General features: G+C 40.1%; 1 protein-coding gene across 1 annotated transcript; it reads left to right on the top strand.

Annotated features, from left to right (window-relative positions):
- Positions 1-6,455: 6,455 nt before the first annotated feature.
- On the top strand, positions 6,456-20,451 carry LOC149823034 (uncharacterized). Its single transcript, XM_089980512.1, has 8 exons — positions 6,456-6,568; positions 8,474-8,626; positions 15,174-15,897; positions 16,004-17,021; positions 17,113-17,312; positions 18,524-18,759; positions 18,858-19,714; positions 19,956-20,451. The coding sequence occupies exons 1-7, from the start codon at positions 6,533-6,535 to the stop codon at positions 19,692-19,694; spliced, it is 3,204 nt and encodes a 1,067-aa protein (XP_089836638.1). The 5' UTR covers positions 6,456-6,532; the 3' UTR covers positions 19,695-19,714; positions 19,956-20,451.
- Positions 20,452-23,216: the final 2,765 nt, after the last annotated feature.

Raw genomic sequence — 23,216 nt, 5'->3', positions numbered from 1 at the left:
CACGTCACCTTGTGCTGGGACGTACGTTGCAAGTTCAAATCCCAATGGTATCTTTGTATAACTGGTAGGGGTCTGCCTAACCCTAACTTGCCTTTCAGGTAAAAAAAAAGAAAACGTCAAGCTTCCTTTTGCCCCATTAGGGAGTACATACACCCGTGGGTTTTGAACGGGTGCTTGTCAACTTGGTGACATTCATGAGTCGTAACTCTTATCAGTAAGGAAGGCTGGTGAACAAGCCAAATCAACCAAAAAGAGGCGGTTCGGGCTTGGCCAACTCTTGTGAACAACTCTTGTGAATATCATCAAAATGTGCGAACCTCCGTAAAAAAAATGGGTAAAGGTTGGACATTCACAAATACAATACGACTTTCTTAACTCCATGGTTGTGAATGTCCTCCTGCCTATGCCATTTTTTTTTTACTAAGGATGTTCGCAAATGTTTAAAGCGCCCATAAAACCAATTAAAAATTTGATGGGCACATCCCGCAGGGGTAGGGGTGTCAATGGGTGGGTCCAGGTATGATGATAAATAAGAAGACCCGATTAAGACCTAGGTCCAGACCCGAAGGTCCGATTAATACAGTGGATCTAGGTATAGTTTGTGAAATTTTATACCAGACTCGGGTATGACCCGAGTTTTGATCAAGACTCAAATTTTCAATGTAAAAATGATAAAAAAATATTATTTTATCGGGTATGGCTCAAGTCTAGTTCATGTAGTTCTTATAAGGTTCGGGTATGGTTTCTCTTATGGTGGGCCTGATTAGACCCAATACCATACCTGAAAATCGGGGCCAGGTCTGGTTCTACCCATGTCTAAACCAAACCCAACCTTGTTGACACCCTTGCGTAAGGGTAGCATTTTAAAGTGGCTAGGACTTTTAGCGATGCTTCAAAAGTACCGCTAAAGCATTCTTTTGTGTTTCAAAGTGCTTTTGATCATTTTTATGCGCTAATCACCCATTGGTACGTTCTATTTAGGTAGCTATCGATTAAGCAACTATTACTTTTTATCAAATGTGAGAGTGTTTAGTTAAACACACATTTTTTGAAACTTTACAGTCATGAGTCGTGAAGCTCCAAAAAATGTGTGAACCTCCTTTAACTAAAGACTCACATTTGTGAATGTTTTGATACATTTGCAAACATCTTCGTAAAAAAAATGATAGGCATGAAGACATTCACAATTCATAGTTGTGAAGGTTATACTCTATTTGCAAATGTCTTCTTGCCCTTGCATATTTTGGAGTCATTAGTAAGAGTTTTATGAAGGGGTAAAAATATTTTAAAAAGATAGAGAATTAAAATTTTGGATATGTAAAGAATTTTGTCAAATTGCTAGGTATTTAAGAAAACACTATTTAGTAAGGACAATACATTATTTTTTGTATAAAATATGTAAAATAGGGAAACTAAAATATGTTTACCAGCAAACTGCATTTGCTGGTTTGACAAACAAGAATCGTATAATTTGGGGGTCAAACGACTCTTGTTGGTTCCTTTCATTCCCCTTTCCAAACCCCAACCCTAGCAACCTCTATCACTATCACCACCTCACAGGTAGCATGGATGGTGGAGAAGGGGCAGGCGGGCAGACTGGATGGACAGCGGGATGGGGGCGGACAACCGAAGGACTGGCAGAAGGGGCGTGGAGGTGGGGAAGAGGCAGGCAACTTGGACGGAGGATGTTGTGGCTACGGTGGTTGTTGGGGAGGAGGTCAATGGTGGTGGAGGTGGTGAGAGGGAAAATGGAAAAGAAAGGAAAGGAAAAGGAGAAACACCGGAACAACTCATGGTGGTTCAAACCAGCAAAAATAGTTTGCTGGTTTTTTCATGTAAAAAATATGTAAGATATATTTATTACTACTTACTCATCTTTCACGAGTCGAGTCTATCCGAGTTGAGCCAAGTACCTAATGTTCATATTTAGCTTGTTGAGACTATTTTACATTTTGAGTTTGAATGAGCCTAACATGAGCCAAGCCACAACTCATTTCTCAAATCTAGTCATGCCTACCAAATAGGGGTGTCAAGAGGTTAGGTTTGGATCAGACCCAGTGAAACCAAACCCATATTTGTTTTGAGATGCTGGTATTGGGTTTAAACCCGGTCCAATCAAACCCACCAAAAGAGACCATATCCGGATCCTTTAAGGATTATGTGACCAGACCCAGACCATATCCGACAAAATTATATATGTATAATCTTTTTTACATTACTGATCTTAATCAGAACTCAGGTTTATTATGAAATTTCACAAACTATACCCGATTTCATATACTAATTGGAACTTTTGAGTTTGACCCAAATTTTAATCAGACCTCCTTATCACCAAACCCTGACCCTAAATAATTTGGAACCGGGTCGGGTTGAGGTCTGACTGCGCATCTCGACAAGGGAAGACAAGGAGAAAGAGGGGGGCATAGGATTGGAACAAAAATCAACCAGGCCTGTCCTGGTCGTGCACATTGTTATTTATATTAATTGGTAAATACATTTGATGCCGGTACATGTTATGTGTATGAAACCATACCATGATCCAAGTATATTGTAGGTTTACTATGATAATAATAATACAAATATATTCTGTTAGACGGAGTGGGATGGAGCCTAGACTCTTGGACAGTCTAGGTTCAAATCTCATGGGTGTCACCCCTCTGTGTAAGCCGAAGCTTGGCGAATGGCGACTCACTGAGTCGAGGGGTAAGCCCTTGGTGGAGTTTTATGCCGACATGGATGATGGGCTAGCGAGGCTAGGTCTCTGGGCGAAGCAGGTTATATGTTTCCCCCCCCCGAACAGGGCATCTCATGATCGGGGGTCCCAAAGAGCACCACGTATTTAAGCATGTGCGTCTCGTATCCCCATGTTTGTCAGCATTAATTAGCGTTGGAGTTTGATGGGATTGCAAAGACTTAAGTACCCTCTCCTCCATTGGTGCAAAAAAAAATGACGGTTCATGAAAAGGAGTGGTTGTAAAGACTTAAGTGCCCCGAAGATGATTATTTAAGACCCAGTTTCTGCACTGCAGGATTATCCGAGAAAGAAATCTCCCCTGGAGGAGGCCATGAACATCAACCCTCTTACTCTCTCTCTCTCCCTTCTATTTCTGCTTCTGTGCACATCCATTAGAAGATCATACATTGCTCCATCAAGCACCGACTGACCTGCACAGGAAGAGGGTCTGGGGGCTCCTCCCAGCGTGGGTAGCATCACCAGTGTGGGTAGCATCATTCAACTTGAATAGTTATGGAGTCTGATTCAGAGCTTTTACCCTTACAGAAGGGGGGTCTGAGGGCTCCTCCCAGTGTTTCATGGCCTTTTGCCCTTACAGGAGGGGGGATTTACATTTCGTAGAACACCCGTCACCGGAACGAGATGAACACCCGTCACCGGAACGGCGGCTCTGCTGAGACCTCCTCGCTAGGGAGAGGAAGACGACGTGGTGGAGCTTCTGCTGGCCATCCTCAGCGCGACTGCACCGACTGGGTTGCTGTCGAGGAGGAGGGCGAGAACAGTGACTCTTAGCTTGGGCAATCTTTCTTTTGATGATTGTGGTTGTAATGTATCGTTGAAGTTAAAATGGGGAATGAAATGACAATAAAATTTGTGAAAATTTACAGAAATAAACTAGACTCAATAACGAAGACCCCACTTTTTACGGATTTGGAACATGACCTCTGGTTAGGGAGATATGGCCCTGACAAGTTGGTCCTAATTCGGGTAGCGATTTACAACGATTTGCTTACTGAATAACATTACAAATCGCTATAACGATTTGCGGAAACACTACAAATCGCTATAGTGATTTGCGAAAGAATCTACAAATCGCTATAGCGATTCACGGAAGACACTACAAATCGCTATAGCGATTTGCGATTTGTAGTGTCTTCCGCAAATCGCTATAACGATTTGCGAAAACACTACAAATCACTATAGCGATTTGTGAAAGAATCTACAAATCGCTATAGCGATTCACGGAAGACACTACAAATCGCTATAGCGATTTGCGATTTGTAGTGTCTTCCGCAAATCGCTATAGCGATTTATAATGTCTTCTGCAAATCACTATAGCGTTTCGTTGGAAACCCGAAAATACTACAAATTGCTGTAGGAAAGCCCGATAATACTACAAATCATTGTTGGAAGGCCCAAAAAAATTTGGTCCGGAGGGCGCTGCCCTCCGAGCCCCCCGCCAGGGGCGGCCCCCCCTGGACCCCCGCCCGCTGACCGCGCAGCGGGATCCGCGCCGGGGGGAGCCCCCGGACCCCCTCCTGTAAGGGCAAAAACTCTAAATCAGACACATAAGTAAAGAGAGAAGGGAGAGAGAGTGAGAGGGTTGGTGTTCATGGCTTTCTTCAGGAGGAACCCTTTACCTCCCTTGATTTCTTCTCTAGAGAAAGAGAGGGTTTTACAGTGTTTTACGAAGAAGGAAGAAGAAGAAGATGACGATGGAGCAATGTAGGATCGTCTGTTGGATGTGCACAGAAGTAGAGAGAGAAGGGAGAGAGAGTGAGAGGGTTGATGTTCATGGCCTTCTCCAGGAAGAACTCTTTGTTTCCCTTGATTTCTTCTCTAGAGAGAGAGAGGGTTTTACAGTGTTTTACGGAGAAAAAAGAAGACATGTTTGTCCTTTTTTTGAACAGAAAAAAAAGAAGACTTTGAAGAGTCAACATCATCCTCGACTTTCTGGATGGAGGACATGTTTGTCCTTTTTTTGAACTGTTTGTTTTTTCTTTTTTGAATGAAGGGCATTTTTGTCATTTTCTCAAACCATCACTTTATGAGAAAAATAACAAGAAAGGGTACTTAAGTCTTTGCAACAACACCAGAGTCCGATGCAAAGTTATGTCAACATACACGGGAATACGAGCCCCATGTGCTTGTATACGTGGTGCTCATTCAAAGCCCCGAACACAGACGTGGGATTCAGTGAATCATCGGGGCGAACATACACAACCCTCTCGTCTCTGGGCCTGGAACAGAGTAAAAAATATTAATACAAATATATTGTAATCCCATCTGGTGTAGCAGTCCTCACCCCTACTACCAAATGACCGGAGCCAGCATCGTTTTAAACTAACGATTTTACCTAAAATGCTCTTTACCAGTTTCTTTAACCTCCAAAATATCCTCACCCGGTACGTGGTTAATAGGCTTGACTTGAAGGTGCTTTATATAGTCAACCCCTCATGATCCTCGTCCTCCCTCCGCAACGTTGTACAAAACCGAAAAAAGAATTTTTTTTATCCTTTATTTTATTTTATTTTTTGAAAATCCACCCGCCGTTGGAGAGAACCAATTGGGGGCCTGGGTCCCCACGGGGAAGGCTTCCACCCGCGAAAGCTTCCCCTCTCTCGTCCGACGGTGGTCGCCATCGTCGTCGTCCTCTTCCCTCGCTCTCCAGGGATTCCATCACAGGCACTGATTCGTTCATTCTATTCCAGGTCTCTCTCTCTCTCTCTCACACACACACACAGATCGCAAAGCATGTCAGTAAACGGGGGGAGGAAGATCAGAAACCCTAAATTCGCGGAGGAAAAGGACGTAAATGTGTGGGATTTGTGTTTTTCTTTTCACGTGGTACGTGATCGTGGCGGGGAGATTCAAATGCGTCTCCTCCTCCTTCGCAGACCGCTACAATCGATCCGTTTTCATGCTTCGATTTTCCGTTCCTTTTTCCTGAATTTTTTACGCGTAGTTGTGGAACGATTTGAATTTTTTGGATGTCGGGAGATGGAGAATTCGGATTTCTATTGATCGGAAAATATTCGTGGTTTTCGCTCTGGTTCGGATTTTTTTTTCTTTATGATTATTTATCAATGCGTGAATTTTTTGTTGTTATTAGGTTTATTGCGTTATTTTGACAAATTTCGGTGGTTTTTTCAGCTCTATTAATGGATGGATTGAGCTGCCGATCTTTCCATGCGCCTGAATTTTCTGTTTTTGCTTCGGATTTCGTGATGCATGATTTGTTTCTGAGCGAAGAAGGGTTGCATATAATGCGTTTGCCGGATAACGATGGTTCTCCTCTGTTTTTCGTTTCTTCACAGAGGACGATTTGTTGGCCTTTGGTAGCCTCATTCAAATTTGGATTCGTTGTTCGATTCTAATTTTCTTATGTATTCATTTACCAAGGACTTAAATTCGTGATACTTTTCTTTGGGGTCTTGGTGGTTCTCACCTTAATTTATGGCGATATATATATATATATATATATATATATATATATATATATATATATATATATATATATATATATATATATAGAAAACAGATAATTCATTATGGTTCTGAACCAAGACGCCATACAGCGGTACACGCTCTTGTTTGGTAGAACCTAGCCGCCAAACATTGGATATCATTGTACGGATGTGTTTAACATGATTTATTGACTTTGTTAGTAGGTTTATCATATCCAATTTACTATTTAATGTTCACAGTGATGGAAATTTGACAGTTAACAGTTCATGAAGAAAAGGCTGGCTCAAGAATGGTTCAAAACATCATATTGAAGTCAGTCAACTTTGAAACATGGAAATTATAAGAACATTCAAAACATGTCCAAAGGTTAGTTTTTTATTTTGGAGATCACATCTTTGTAAATTAAGAGTCTACCACAATGAGTTATGGTGGCTCAGTACCACCATGCATGCATGCATTATATGTGTGCTTGAACATATGAAACAATGGCCTTTTAAGATTGATCCTTGAGAGCCCTTGACCTTCTATATAGGAGTAGCCTTTATTCTTTCTAAGTTTGGCAGCCTTCTTTTTCCAACATGAAGTATATCTATCATTACATTAGATAAATAGCCAGACTTGAATTCGATATTGGAATCATCAGTCTCCAAACTGGGACAAGAAGACTGGTTGAGTTGCAAGAATGAGCTAACATTATACTGTATGGTCATACTTGAGATTGATACCACAGCTAGTGCTAGCACTGGGTTATGTTTCTATGCATGTTCTCAAATGCACTAAGGAACATCAGGTTCTGCAAGAAAACCAAATGCTGGTAATAGTTAATTAAGAACAAAGACAATGGGTTCAGTAAAATGCCAATTGAAGTTTTTTCTTCTTTAGCATGATTGAACTAAACCTTCCTTCAAGCTTGAATGCAAAATCCAAGTCTTATTATCAGCCTAGCCATTTTTCTTTTCCCATAACAGAGCTGGGGAATTAAGGCCCCCTCCTTTTACAGCAGTTATTCAACCACCTATATACCAGTGGGTTTCGAACTTGCAACATCCCATGACATGGTGACGTGCACAAACTGCTCCTACTAGATGAGTGAAGCCCCCCCCCCCCCCCCCACCCCCCCCCCCCGTTGGTTATTAACAGCCTAGACCCTTTCTCTCAGAACTTTTTGGTTGCTATTTGAACTCTATGAACGTCAAACTGATTAGTATCCCCATGGATCATTTTCCAGTATCTCACTGCCTGGAAGTAGTACTTCTTGTTTCTTAAGATGATGCTTGAGTTGAATCCTTGCTTGCATTTAAGGAAAAATAACTTCTCCATACACTTCATTTCTATTGTATTTTTTTTTTCTATGAAGTATGCCTATGCTCGTCCATTTTGCACCTTGGTCAGTCGTGTGATCACACTGGCTACAATTGACAAGGCAACCAGTGAAAATATAATGAGTGGCTAATTGGATGGCATCTTTCACTGTGGCTAGAACTGACGATTCTGCTTTTGCATCATGCATGCATAATCACGGCCACTATTGTAGTTTGAATAATTCCAACCTCCAACTTCATCCACCAGAGGCACACGCCATGAATGATTTCATGTTTCTACTTTATTTGCAATCCTTTCCAGAATTTGTTCAGATGATCTAAAACATATAATACTAAGATCAATATGATCGCCAGTGACATATGCACAATAACCTGTTCATGATCCTGATGAGTGATGAGTTATGCCAACTTATGGACTTCTTTGCATTTGTGAACTGTATATTACTTTGTATGTCTGCATATTAATTTGACTCAGCTGACTAAATCTGGTCCTAAGTTGATACCAATTATATATATTTTTTGTTGTGAACTGTATTTTACTTTGTATATCTGCATATTAATTTGATTGCTGACCAAATCTGGTCCTAAGTTGATACAAATTATATCTTTTTTTTTGGTTTCTCTCAATGCCTTCATGTTCATTCTCAAGAAGGTTCATACAAGTTTTCGCCTCTCCTTTCTTGGTCCTCTAACAGTTGTCACTACCAATCCATGTCACATGGACATTACTAACGGACATACGGATGAACAATTCTTGTGTAGTTTCCTATTGAGAATAGGTTATAAGGGACACAACATGGAAGTGAATCAAGTGTCCTGTGGCATTGCTACCAAGTTACTCTGCAGTTTTCTTTTGCAAGCTGAGTTGTCATATGTATTGTGGATTATCTTCTGATCTCTTTGTACTGATAACTTTCACGTATTCACCTGAAAATTGTTTTCCATGCAGATGGATCACAGCACATTCAGAGCAAGCTGTGTTGTGGTCTTTGTGATTTTATCAATCATTGATGGAGCAGTGGGGAGGCAGAGAGTTGAGGAATTCTTAATGCTTATAAATGATGATTCATTACAGGCTTTGACAGCGATTGAGCAAGACATGGTAAGAGCACTGAAAACTTTTCTATTTTTTTGGACTGTATGGCTGTTAGTTTTCTTTCCGGCTGCATGTTTTTTTTCTCAAAATCTTTCACAAAAGCTTTAAGTATGGCACCATATGACTCTCAATAATGTATGCCAGTTTTTATCTATAAACTTAAGTAGTTGGACATGGAAATATCCATAGCATATGTTCTGAAAATTTTATTTGATATATGTATTTGCTTTTTAATTCCTATATCTCTTATCTTTATGTTCTCTTTGGTGGTGCACTGATAATATTTTAAAACATGGCTGGTTGTTTGTTTGTGTTCCAGTGAGTGATTATGCGTAGATTTGTTAAAATGTAAACATCACATATATAATAATATTATTATATACAACAACAACTACGCCTTCATCCCAAAACAATTGGGGTCGGCGATATGAACCAAAAAAGAAAATCATTCTGGGTCTATATATTTTTGTATTTATACTTTTTAATTTTTTTGTAATTTTTGTTTTTGTTTTTGGTATCTAGTTCTATTAGAACTAGATACATCTAGTTTGGTCAAGTTCCAGTTGGAACTTGACCAACTTTCTAGCTGTTGGAACTAGTCCAACGTCTAGAATTCTAGCTGTTGGAAGTTCCAACATCTAGAAAGGGAGAGCTCCTTATGAGCTCTCCTTAATACTCTTGTATAAATAGGGGTGCATCCCCTTGTGTAAATCATTCCTCTAAATGTTTTTTAAGCATGTTGCTCTCACAAATAAAGTGTTATTTATTTTTATGCTTTTCCATTTATACCCTTTTATGGGTCTTCTCTAAAGTATCTTTTAGATTCTTCCTTTTGAGTAGATTCAAGTGCATTTCTGGAGCCTACCATTTCATTACATGGTATTAGAGCTAAGGAACTCTTAGATCTTTAACAACTTTCTCCTCGATTTTCGTGCCTCTTGTGTAAAGGTGTGTTATTACCTTGTTCTTACAAAAAGTGTTTTGTCACTTGCAAAGGAGTGTTTCATCACTTGCCAAAAGAGTGTTTTATCACTCTTCTATCGACTACAAGAGGATCCATTTGGAGAAAAGGACTTGAGCAACAACATTGTATCCCTTTCTTGCTTTTTCTCTATTTTTCTTCTTCTCCTTATTATCTTCTTTACACCCTTGTAAATGATGGATGACCATGATAAGGTCACCATCATACTCATGAAGTTGAATGATACTAATTATGTGATGTGGGCTTCAATTATGAAGCACCACATATGGGGAAAAGGCTTATGGGGAATAATGGATGGTTCTGATTCAGAACCTAAACTATCTTTCACCAAAAAAGAGGGTGATAAGGAAGTCCCTCTAACGGAAGAGGAGAAGACTAAGGTTCTAGCCTCTTATGAAAAGAAATGGAAAGAGTGGAGGATGGGGCATGCAAAGATAATGTCATGGCTTATTAATAGCATAGACATTAAAAAATGTTCTAGCCTCGATAAATTTGAACATGCCAATAAGGCATGGGAATACATCAATGTTAGGGGTGGCAATCGGGTCGGGTTGGCGGGTCGGGTTGGCGGGTTGGCGTGTCAGCATACCTCAACCCGAACCCGACCCGTTTATTAAACGGGTCGGCTGTGGCAAACACGAACCCGACCCGTTTAATAAACGGGTAACCCGACACAACCCGCCAACCCATTTAATAAATGGGTTGGGTCGGGTAAACGGGTTTTCAGGTTCGCGGGTCGGGTTGACGGATCGGGTAGGCAGGTTGGCGGGTCGGGTTGACGGGTTGGCGGGTCGGGCAGACGGGTTGGCGGGTTGGCATACCCCCAACCCGAACCCGACCTGTTTAATAAACGGGTTACGCGGGTCGACCCATTTATTAAACGGGTTGGCTTAAGCCCAACCCGAACCCGCCTAAGAGGCGGGTTGGCGGGTCGTGTCAGAAATTGCCACCCCTAATCAATGTATTCCCTTAAAGATATTGCCCATATGTGCAATTTTCAAGAAAAAATTCAGACATTAACTCAAAATGACAAAACTATTCATGAATATTATAATGAGTTGTCCAAACTTTGGGAAGAGTTGGCTATTCTAGAGCCAAAATGGCATTGCGCTGAAGATATCGAGCTTCGTCAAAAACAACTTGATATGGAACACTTTTACCAATTTGTGAATGGATTAAGGCCGGAATTTGAATCCACCAAATCGGCTCTACTTCATCGTGGTAAAATCCCTACTATTGTGGATACTATTGAAGAACTAACTATAGAAGAAAATCATCTTAGAAAGAGTACTCCAAAATTTGATAATGATTTAGTTCTAGTTGTGTCTAGACCAGGGAATCATACTCACACTTATAGACCGCCTCATTTTGGGAGACAGAGTAGTGAGTTTGATAAAAGAAAAATCATTTGTCACCACTGTCATGAACCGGGGCACTATAGGCCTCAATGTTCGAAGCTAAAAAGGAGAGACGAAAAGATTATAGCATCTGTTGAAACTGAGCCAAAAGATCAAGATGCATCTGTTTTCATGGCTCAATTGATGGAGATTCTTCAACCTCTTCTCAAAGGGGTATCCTCTTCGACTGAAGCCTCAACTGGAGCGACAGTTGCATCTGTATCTGCTCCAGGTAACTTCCTTTGGCTCTTAGATTCTGGTGCTTCATTTCATATGACCCCAAATGCTAAATGTTTATCCGAATGTCTTAAAAATAACTCAAGTATATCAAAAGTCTTTACAGCAGATGGAACATCTCTTGAAATAAAAGGAATAGGATGTTTTGAAAGTTTTCAAAAATCCAAAACTTTTTGTATTCCAGAAGTTAGATATATCCCAAAATTAAATTTGAACTTTTTGTCTGTTTCACAAATTTCTGATTATGGATGTAATATATCCTTCTCTTCTGATGGTTGTTGGATACAGGATCACCAGTCAGGGAAGCTGATTGGGGAAGGCCATAGAGAAGGAGGACTATATTACATGGACTTTTTGGAACTACCAAAGAATGTATTTTGTTTAAATGTTCATAAATTAGAAACAGAATTATGGCACAAAAGACTTGGCCATCCTTATATGTCAAAAATCCAATACTTCCCAAGTTTGGAAAAATTTTGTAAATCTAAAAATTTTGCTTATAAAGACTGCATTCTTGGTAAAATGAAAAGATTATCTTTTTCTAGTAGAACTTTGGTCTCTACAAAACCTCTTGAGTTAATACATTCGGACGTTTGGAGACCCGCATAAGTTATCTCTAAAGGTGGTTATGCGTATTATGTCATCTTTGTTGATGACTTTTCTAGACACACTTGGATTTATTTTCTTAAACATAAATCCAAAGTTTTTGCTCACTTTCAAATATTTCATAAAATGGTCACAAACAAATTTCAAAGTAATATTTTCATTTTTCGCACTGATTCAGGGGGAGAATTTATGTCTTGAGAATTTAAAAATTATCTTAATCTATATGGCATTGCTCATCAATGATTATGCCCACACACCCCTCAACAAAATGGTCTTGTGGAACACAAGCATCGCCACATTATGGAAACCACTCGGACTTTGCTAATTGCAAGTCAAGTTCCAAAAGGTTTTGGGGTTGAAGCTGCTCTAACTGTCACCTATTTCGTTAATAGAATGACATCTTCTTCATTAAAAAAATATATCTCCAATTGAAAAACTTTATGATTTAGCTCCAGACTACTCTAGATTAAGAGTTTTTTGTTGCAAATGTTTTGTATTTACAAACAAAAATGATAAATTCTCCCCTTGTGCACTCCCATGTGCCTTTTTAGGATATGCTGAAAATAAAAAAGGCTACAGGTGCTATGATCTTTAAAATGACAAATTATATGTATAAAGAAATGTGTCTTTTCTAGAAAAAGAAAGTTCTTTTGAAAGTGAAAAATCCAAAGATATTACTGAATATTCCTTTTTAATCGATTTAACTTCAAAATTCAATGAAGAGGATTTTGAATATAACTTTGACAATGATCAAAGTCCTATTATTTTTTAAAATGATAGCAAAGACCAAACCAGTAGGGTTGTTGGTCTGCAATATTCAAGATGAAGAGTTGGAGAGCAACACCCATCATGTGCATTAGAAAGGTTTTCTGAAGTTCTCCCTTGTAAGACTTCTAGAATTTTTCGACGACCCAAAAAATTTGTCTCTTACGAACCTTTTTCACCCTCGTATAGGGCAACCCTTGCATTAATCCAATCTTATGTTGAACCTTCCTCCTATTCTGAAGCAAAAACCTATGAAGAATGGGTTGAAGCTATGAAAATAGAATTGGATGCATTAGAGAAGGCCAACACTTGGTCCATTCAAGACTTTCATCTTAGAAAGAAACCTATAGGTTGTAGATAGGTCTATAAAGTCAAAAGCAAAAGTGATGGGACTCTAGAAAGATATAAGGCACGACTCGTAGCCAAAGGTTATGCTCAAGACTATGTCACATGGGTGCGGGTGCGGGTGCGGGTGCGGGTGCGGGTGCAGCACTTTCAAAAACCTTGGGTGTGGCAGGGGAAAAAATGTAATATATATATATATATATATATAGAGAGAGAGAGAGAGAGAGAGAGAGAAGGGAGGTCCGGGGGTTTCCCCCGGCGCGGGTCCATTTCATAGGGCAATTTTCTTTTAAAAAAAATCCAAAAAAATAGACTGAAATGATCGTGGGTGCGGTCAACGCACCCGGTGCCGCACCTGCACCCGCGTTGAGTCGCGTCGATGCGGGTGCAACACCTTGCTAGCCGAATCCCTGTTATATAGGCTCAAGAGTATGGCATTGACTACGAAGAAACCTTTGCCCTTGTGGCCCGTATGACCATTGTTAGAACTTTAATTGCTTTGACTTCTATGAAAAAATGACATATATTCAAATGGATGTTAAAAATGCTTTCTTAAATGAGAGTCTTGTTGAAAAAGTCTACATGGAAGCTTCGCCTGGTATTAGTATTCTTAAGGGTAAAACACTTCGTCTTGAGAAGGCCCTTTATGGCCTCAAACATGCACCAAAAGCCTGGTATGACAGATTTAGTCATGTTATGACTGATATTGGATTTCATTCTTATTTGACTGACATTGCCTTGTTTATTAAGCAATCTAATGCAGGTATCATCATCCTTCTTTTTTATGTGGATGATATGATCATCACTGGAGACGACAAACAGGGAGTTACCAATATCAAAACTCTTCTTAAAACTCATTTTGAAATGTCTGATTTAGGATTATTGAGATACTTTTTAGGAATAGAAGTTGTTTATTCCCCTCGTGGATATTTGATATCTCAATCTAACATTGCTTTTGATATTGTTTCCAGGTCTGGCATTACAGATGATAAGAAGGTGAACACTCCAGAAGTGGTCAATATTAAAATGAAAATTGATGATGGAGAGCGCCTTGATGATCCCACTCCGTTCAGACAACTTGTTGGAGCACTTTCTTATCTCTCCATCACTCGGTCAGATATAACATATGTTGTACACACAACTAGCCAGTTTCAACATGCTCCCACTTCTGTTCACATGGGAGCAGTTTTACGTATTATTAGATATTTAAAGAGTTCTCTCTTACGATGACTCTTCTTGTCTGCATCGTCATCATTAGATTTAATTGCTTATACTGATGCTGACAGGGAAGGTGATCCTAATAATAGAGACTCAACCACTGGTTTCTATGTATTTTTAGGTGAATCTCTAATATCATGGAGGTGCAAGAAGCAACAGAAGGTTTCTCTTTCCTCCACTGAAGCTGAATATAAAGCTATGACAACCACCACAATGGAAGTTGTTTGGCTCAGGCCACTGCTCGCTGATATGGGAGCTGAAGCAACACAAGTCTCACGAGTGTGTTGTGACAACAAGAATGCAATCTACATCGCAAGCAACCGGACTTTCCATGAGCGCACCAAACACATTGAGATGGATTGTCACTATGTTAAAGAGGAGTACTTGCATGGAACCATTGATCTGCCATATATGACATCAGAATATCAATTAGCAGACTTCTTCACCAAGCCTCTCGCGGCTCTCAGATTTCACTTCCTCTTAGACAAACTTTCGCTCATTGTATCGTAAGTTTGAGGGAGAGTGTTAAAATGTAAACAACACATATATAATAATAATAATATTATAATAATATTATTATATATTTTTGTATTTATATTTTTTTATTTTTTTGTAATTTTTGTTTTTGTTTTTTGTATCTAGTTCTATTAGAACTAGATACATCTAGTTTGGTCAAGTTCCAGTTGGAACTTGAACAACTTTCTAGCTGTTGGAACTAGTGCAACGGCTAGAATTCTAGCTTCTGGAAGCTCCAAAAGCTAAAAAGGGTTGTATAAATAGGGGTGTGCCCCCTTGTGTAAATCATTCCTCTAAATGTTTTTTAAGCATTTTTCTCTCATAAATAAAGTTTTATTTATTTTTATGCTTTTCCATTTATACCCTTTTATGGGTCTTGTCTAAAGTATCTTTTAGATACTTCCTTTTGAGTAGATTCAAGTGCATTCGTGGAGCCTACCATTTCATTACAAGATTGACCTTAATAATGTCTGAACTTTTACTTTAGGTGAACCGGCTATGGAATGCTTGCAATCAGGATGCGATGGATACTGAAGCTTCTGTTAGAAGTTCAGAATTTGGGGATACGAATGAAATCAATTTAAAGTTAAGTCCATCATCAAGTGCCAGTTTACGGAAGATCATAAAGATGCTGCCACCTCAAATGAAGCACTTGCTATTTGAATGTTTTATGAGAGTACACTTTCCACATAGTGTCTCAGGCAAAAATGACAGACCCAACAATTGGTACATTGAGCAGCTTGAACACTTGCTTGGATGGCATACAGACGGGAGAAGAAGTTTGGTTGATGCAAAAGGAAAAGGTAAAGCCGTATCTTTTGCTGGTTCAGTTCATCCACCTGCTCCATCTCCATTTTCCCAGCCTGCAAGCGCTTCTGCTCCCTTTCACCAGGTGCCTGTTGAAACTCCAACTCCCCAATTCCAGACTGCTCCATCGGATCAGTTTGTTTCCTTCAGTGCGCCGCCTATAAGCAGTACAAATACAACAAACAAAAGCCCGAATTTTGCTCCCCTTGTGCAATCAGATAACCAGGTTAACATCACAAGGACTATTACAGAGGCTGTTGTCATAACCGCAGCTTTTACATTTCTTTTTACTGGATTTCTGTTTTATTGTTATCACAAATTCTGTATCAGTGGTGCCAACTCCGGGTATATGCATAAGGATGACAGGCCTCTTCTTTCCTTAAGCATGAGTGCATTTTCAGTTGGTAACTAGATTTGTTCTCTCAACCCTTTACATCTCTCTTTTGTATACAGCTCTTTGGTCTTCTCTTATTTATTTATCCTTCTTTTTCTGGGAACATGAAATTTCAGGCTCTTCACGAAAGTCACAGGTTATGGATAACTATGTAGTGGATGCATCATATGCAGGAATGGCTAAGGGGAATTCACGAAAGTTGCAGGTTATGGATGTAGTGGATGCATCATATGCAGGAATGGCTAAGGGGAATTCACGAAAGTTGCAGGTTATGGATGTAGTGGATGCATCATATGCAGGAATGGCTAAGGGGAATTCACGAAAGTTGCAGGTTATGGATAACTATGTAGTGGATGCATCATATGCAGGAATGGCTAAAGGGAATTCACGAAAGTTGCAGGTTATGGATAACCATGTAGTGGATGCATCATATGCAGGAATGAGTAAGGCGACACTTGAAGCCTTTTTGTTTTCACCAGACCCAAGCGAAAGTAAGCAGGCTGATGAGGTGGGGATTTCTCCATCTTTTGCTTGGCAAAAATTTCAGTCAATATCTCTTCAAGCTAATTCTGCACCTCTAGAATCTGAAAATCCTCAGTACCCATTTCCACAAGTTGAGACTCCATCATTCACAGCACCTCATCTGCCAACCACACCTTCAAGTACTCAGCCAAGTCCTTGTCCTCCCTCTAACCCTCCTCCTTCCCCTACACCTCCTCTTCCCCCTACCTCTCCTCCTGCTCCTCCTCCTCCTCCTCCTTCTTCACCTTCCCCTTCACCTCCATCACCACCTCCTCCTCTTTCTCGTTCTTCTGCTGGACCACCACCTCCTCCTCCTCCTCCTCCTGCCTTGCCCACGGGTGTAAAGCCAGGTCCACGACCGCCGCCACCACCACCACCAAAGGGCGCTATCCCTCCTCGTCCACCACCTTCAAACCTGATTCCTTCAAAGACAACTCGGCCTTCACCTCTTGGGATTAGTAATCCTGGAACTTCTGTATCTGCAAGCAAACCTGCTGAAACGGATGAATCCAGAGCTCCAAAGCCAAAGCTGAAACCATTTTTCTGGGATAAAGTTCTTGCGAACCCTGACGACTCAATGGTCTGGCATCAAATCAAAGCAGGATCTTTTCAGTAAGGATACTCTTCTCTTCTGTCCCCTGCGTAACTCTGTCATGAATCGGGCCTGGCAGTATCTCTAAATCGATTGCTTATGCATGTGCAGATTCAATGAAGAAATGATAGAATCTCTCTTTGGGTTCCGATCTGCAGATAAACAAAAGAATGATCCAAAGAAAGAAGCTCTTCGTGATGCTGCTTTCCAGCGGCTTCAAATTCTTGACCCCAAGAAGTCGCAGAACTTATCCATTCTTCTACGAGCTCTTAATGTGACCACCGAAGAAGTTTGTGATGCACTTTTGGAAGGTGAGAATTTTTTTCTAATGAGTTCTCATTCTGCTGATCAGATCATGAGATAGTATCAATGACCAAACATACACTTATTCTTATGTTAGTATTTCAAGTGATAGGTGATGAAATTTACAAGAATGGAGTGAGGTAGTAGTTATGGCATAACACGAGCATGTTAATCAGCAACCCAACATACACTTATTCTTGTGTTAGTATGTCAGGTGATAGGTTAAGAAATTTACAAGAATGGAGTGAGGTAGTCGTTATGGCATAACAATGTGTTGATTTTTATTGTGAATTATATGTTTTGATGTCAAACTTTTTTTCCTATGAGAAATAAAAACTTTTATGACTTCCATGTGGAGTTTGAAAATTGATTGAAAAATGCTTTCTGTGTCAAATAAAGTTCTCTCTCCCGATCATTTCCCTGTTTTTCCAAGGAAAATGTGTTGAGACCTTCCTAATATTTTCCTGAAATGATCATTTCTTTGAGAACTTACTAAGAAATTGCCTTGCTGAGAGACTGCAATTTTCCAAGTCTGGTGACTGTTTTTTTAGTATAATACTTTTTATTGCCTCCTACCTAGGTAATTGATATATATGTTTACATGAATCCTCCTAAGAGGCATTCTTCTTGAATCAGCAAGAACTTTTGCCTACAGCATCTCCATTGCCGTCAACTTTTATTTGAATGATTATTATTATGACACATGCGGTTCTGGTGGATCAATGATATGCTAGGAGGCATGTGTATATCTGTGTTTGATACTTGGTGCCCATGCATGCACTTATCTGCCCAAAGGCTTAATATTTCCTCAGAATTTCTGAAATGGCGTCTGGAGGGGTATCATGCTTGAAAAAAAAACTCCATTCCACTACATTTCATGTAAAAAACCACATCATGCATTTATGCAGGTTCATGCATAAGTTTTGAAGTGTGATGACCTTTTGCTTTAAATCTCATAATTCATCTGTCAATCTTTTGGGCTTTATGTAATAACTTTTTTGAGGATAGCTTTATGTAGTAACTTTAAACTGTATTGAGAACCTCACTTGATGGGTTTTATTAAGATTTATGAGCACTTTTTCCTTGAGTGCTCACATTTTTGCATTCGTTTGTGTGTTGACATGTTTATCGCCAGCTTCTTGTCATTAATATGATTAATTGAGACTAGGAATTTGAGCATAATTTGTTGCTGGCATAACCTTTATTGCTATACACTCAGGAAATGAGCTTAGCACTGAGCTACTTCAAACTTTACTGAAGATGGAACCCACTTCTGAAGAAGAATTTAAACTTAGGTTGTACACTGGTGAGCTTCGACAGCTTGGACCTGCAGAGCGGTTTCTCAAGACGCTGGTAGATATCCCGTTTGCTTTTAAGCGGCTTGAAGCATTGCTCTTCATGGGCATTGCTGAGGAGGAAGTAGCTAGTGTCAAGACGTCCTTTGTGACTCTAGAGGTAAGTGTCCAAATTCCCAAAATCAGTTGTATAGTATTCATTCTCATTTTGATACTTTCCTATTATTTCATGCTACCTTTGGTTGTGTCTTGTTTCAGGTGGCCTGTAAAGAGCTCAGAAACAGTCGTCTTTTTAGGAAACTGCTGGAGGCTGTTCTCAAAACTGGAAACCGCATGAATGATGGGACATTCCGGGGAGGTGCTCAGGCATTCAAGCTTGACACATTGCTAAAACTGTCTGATGTCAAAGGAATGGATGGGAAGACAACTCTATTGCACTTTGTTGTTCAGGAGATTATACGATCTGAAGGTGTACGTGCAGCACGGGCATCTAGAGAAAGTGGGAGTATCTCTAGTCTGAATTCTGAGGAGAGTTTGGAAGAACATGCCCATGAAACAGGAGATCATTACCGTAGCTTAGGTTTACAGGTGGTGTCTGGGCTGGGGGGTGAGCTTGAGAATGTAAAAAAAGCAGCAGGTATTGATGGAGACATGTTGACAGGCACTGTGTCAAGACTTGGCAATATGCTTATGAAAACAAATAAATTTTTGAATTCAGAGATGAAAGGCATAGAAGAAAGTGGACGCTTTGTCCATAACCTGACGTGTTTTATACAACATGCGGAAAAGGAAATCGCATGGCTGCTGAATGAGGAGAAGAGGATAATCTCACATGTAAAGAGCACGACAGATTATTTCCATGGTAATTCTGCGAAAGAAGAAGGATTACGACTGTTTGTCATAGTGCGTGACTTTTTATGTATGTTGGATAAAGCATGTAAAGAGGTTCGTGAGACTCCAAGATGTGCACCGCCGACATCACAAACGAAAGGGCCACAAGCCATGCCAGTTCCAAACCCAAAGCATCTACTGTTCCCTTCCATAATGGATAGGCAGGTAGATTGCTCGGATGATGATGAAAGTCCGTCTCCCTAGTACAATTGCTATACCATGAGGTACACTTTTCCTCTTGCATCTAAAGTATCCCAGTTCTGTGATCTACTGTAAAGCTCGAATCAAGGTTGCCTAAGTGGCTGTTGGTATGTTGCTACCCAGTGTAGTAAGATTATTTAAAACAAAGGCTGATTTCAAAGATCACAATACTGCTCTTTCAAATGTGAGATGTTTTCATAGGCAATGTTCTAGCAGTATTGAGAATTTCCGGTCTTTAATCTTCCTGTTTGGTGCTTTTGGCAGGTAATTCTGGAGAAATTTTTCATGGTGTTCTCCTGAAAGTTAATACACTGGCAGAAACTGCAGATACATTTGTTATATGGAAATCCACCGTTCCCCACACTTCTAGCTGAAACATCCTTTTTGTAAGAGGGCAATCGATTGGTGAAGGCATTCTCATGATCTGCTAGGGGGACCAGCTTGTACATACTCCTCAGCTGTCGGTAGTTACAAAAAGTACTCAAGGATGCGGATCAAAAGGGGCTTGCCTTGAATGGAGGACCTAAAAAAGGGCTCCACCATCGCTTCTTTGTGGTAGTTGCATCACCAACTATCATCAGATCAACAAAAGCTAAAGAGGGCAAAGAGGAAAAAGGCATGTTGATGTGTTCCATGTATGAAGTCTGTTCATTTTTCATGTTCATTTTATCATTCTTTTAATGTAAGCCCATTCTTGATTCATCTCATTCATTTGTACAAAGCCCCATTGTTAAGGGGAAAATGTAGCAACAAATTTTTCTGATTGCTTGAGCTTTTCCTGCCTCTGTATGGGTTCTTGGCTAAGGAAAAACCTTGGTGCATCTGGGTGATTTTTGTTTTTTTATGGTTTTGCCATAGTGCAACATGTATAATATAGATACGAACCAGTGTTCCTGCCATATCGTTGTTCGTTTCATGTAGTTTTGTAGGAAGTTGCTGGATTGGCATCCCATTCCAAGTTTTTTTTTGGAAAGGTAAGCTGGGGTTAGGCAGCCGCCCACCAGTTACACAAAATTCCATTGGGTTTTGAACTTGCAACGTCCCAACACATGATGACGTGCACTAACAGCTCCTTCAGGGGAACATCCAAGTATCATGATAGGAAAGTGCCATGCTGCCACAAGTGGGCTTCAGTTTTTCTCACCACCTTTCGGCTTTCACTTCTATGTGTAAATTTCTTCATACCTCCCCGGTATAAAAGAACTTTGATGGGAAGGCTGAGCTGACTGAAGTTTTTAGAAATCCATGCCCTTTCCCATGAATGATCCTTCCTGTCCACTGGAATGAAACAAACGGGCCCAATTGATCTTGACAGGTTTTTCAATGCGGACCACGCCAAGACCAATGAGACCACCTTGGTCTTTTTTCATAAGTGTTGGCTCGAGTGCGATCGATCCATCCTCAATTTGACTCGATATAATATCCAGACCTAGCTCTATGACATACCCGGAACTGGGAAAATGAGAAAGTTTTCTTAGAAATGTGAAAAATAGATTCTTTTGGTGCTACTCGGATTTAGGGAATTTTTCCCTGGTTTTTTACAAGTTTCCAGCCAGCCATAAAAAAATTCAATTAGAAAAGAAATGTTTTTTACTGTATTTCGCATGTGCATGGTTTTGTCAGCCATAAATCTCATGCTTTTCAAATAAGTAATTTTTTCCATTGAAGAACTTTGTTTCTTTTGGTGAAAATTTTCAGTACCTTCAAATGCGGCTGGTCAAGTTTGTGAGTGTGACAAATTTGGGAAATTGGGTACCAAATGAAGGGGGAATTTTTTTTTATGCACTTCCAAATAAAAAAAATACTTTTCATATGATTTTTTTTCATTTTATACAATTTCATTGGCCGTACAATTAAAAAACTTGGAAAAAATCAGGTCCAAAGCAACTTTTGTGGAGTGAACTGTCTACGGCCCCTTGATTCCTTGAATGCCGTTCGTTATCAAAATGACCAAGGCCTAGAGCCTATCAAAAGCTCCTTATTGTGAAGGAATCTTAGCCATCTATTTTGAGATCAAATTAGGTCAGGAGTCCCTTTGATGCCATTCATCCATCCATGTGACGAACAACATTCGAAACCTCCACCATTTGAATGCTTCTTAAATGGTGCCCCACAAAAATTTTCTGTCATTCATGATGTAGATGAATAACATCTAGAGCTAGAGGTAAATGGATATGCGGCACGAGGGACGACCCCTTAGAGTTGGTTTGTCACAACGCCAGAAAAACACGAAAAATCTATGCATATACAGGGTTAGATTTATAAAAAAACCTATGAAAATCTCCATATAATTTATTAATAGACGAGCTAACGCATGATGGGCTCGCAACGAGATTGGGCTCAGTTCAGCTCGTGACTAGGGATGGCAGTGGACTGGGGAGGGGGACAAGGTCTCCACCCCCACCCCGTTTCAAAATCTGAACCTTCAACCTTGCCCCTGCACGGGAATGGATTTTAACCTCCACCCTTTCCTCCATCCCCGTTTCATGTCCTCCATCCCTGGTTCAAATGGGGGCGGGGCGGGGCCCCATTTTCCCTTAGTCTATAGTCATCCCTTAAAAGATTGGGGACGGGACGGGGCAGGGCGGGGCGGGGAGGGGAAAAGCGTAAGTCCATCCCCGTCTTCATCCCTGCACAGGGATAGATTTTAACCTTCATTCTCGCCTCCATCCCCGTTTCATGCCCTTCATCCCCGGTCCAAACCGTTGTCCCCCGGTCCACTGCCATCCCTACTCGTGACCAGATCACGAGTAGAGCCTGTGTGCAGGACGTGTATCCTTAGGGTATGTTTGATGGCTTGTCCATGGTGGGACGAAATGAACAAAAAGAATGAAACGGAACATTGGTTTTGTTCGTTTCATAACAACTGTTCGAAGTTCAACGTTTGTTTGGACCGTACTCAAATGCTATGTTCCAAATGTCCATTGTTTGATGGCGATGTGCGAACAACGGGTCGAATTAAAACAATGAAAATATGTTGAAAGAGCATCAAAGCACATTTAAAAGAAAAATTGTGCATACATAAATACATCTGACGACCCCACAGAGGATACTCCCTTCCACGATTCCCCACATGGATCACCTCCGCTCGCTTTCCAACCAGTTAACTGAGGTGGTTGGTTCAATGAGTTGTATATAACTTGAAGGGCTTGAATTAAACAAAAAAAGGATGATGGTTGGTACCATAGATTAAACAAAAAAAAGTGGTCAAAGTTGCAATGGATAGAATCATTCGTCTGATGAAAAGAAATTCAACTGCATTCTTGTTTTATAGTCAAGACTTACACATTCCACAACCAATATTATTTATGCACACCAAACAAGCGACATTGCAGGTAAATAGTACTTGGAATTTTAACATTTGGGAGATTACTGCATGTTTTATAGTCAAGCACTGTTCTTAACGATGCTAACCAGATGAAGATCAATAAACAGTAAGGTGTCAACCGAAATGGGATATTTTAATGAAGCTTTTTATGCCCTTTTACAGAATCCTACATAGTTAAAGAACTAATTTTTACAAAA

This window comes from Nuphar pumila, chromosome 11 (genome assembly GCF_984573655.1).
Source record: "Nuphar pumila chromosome 11, dmNupPumi1.hap1.1, whole genome shotgun sequence".
In the NCBI taxonomy this organism is placed as follows: Eukaryota; Viridiplantae; Streptophyta; class Magnoliopsida; order Nymphaeales; family Nymphaeaceae; genus Nuphar; species Nuphar pumila.
The sequence above is the reverse complement of the archived record's forward strand: the minus strand, read 5'-3'. Positions and strand labels throughout refer to the sequence as shown.

Coding starts and splice junctions, on each gene's coding strand:
- LOC149823034 (XM_089980512.1), top strand. CDS start 6,533: ATGGAAATTATAAGAACATTCAAAACATGTCCAAAG. Junction 6,569..8,473: donor CATTCAAAACATGTCCAAAG/GTTAGTTTTTTA, acceptor TTTTCCATGCAG/ATGGATCACAGCACATTCAG. Junction 17,313..18,523: donor TTGTGATGCACTTTTGGAAG/GTGAGAATTTTT, acceptor CTATACACTCAG/GAAATGAGCTTAGCACTGAG.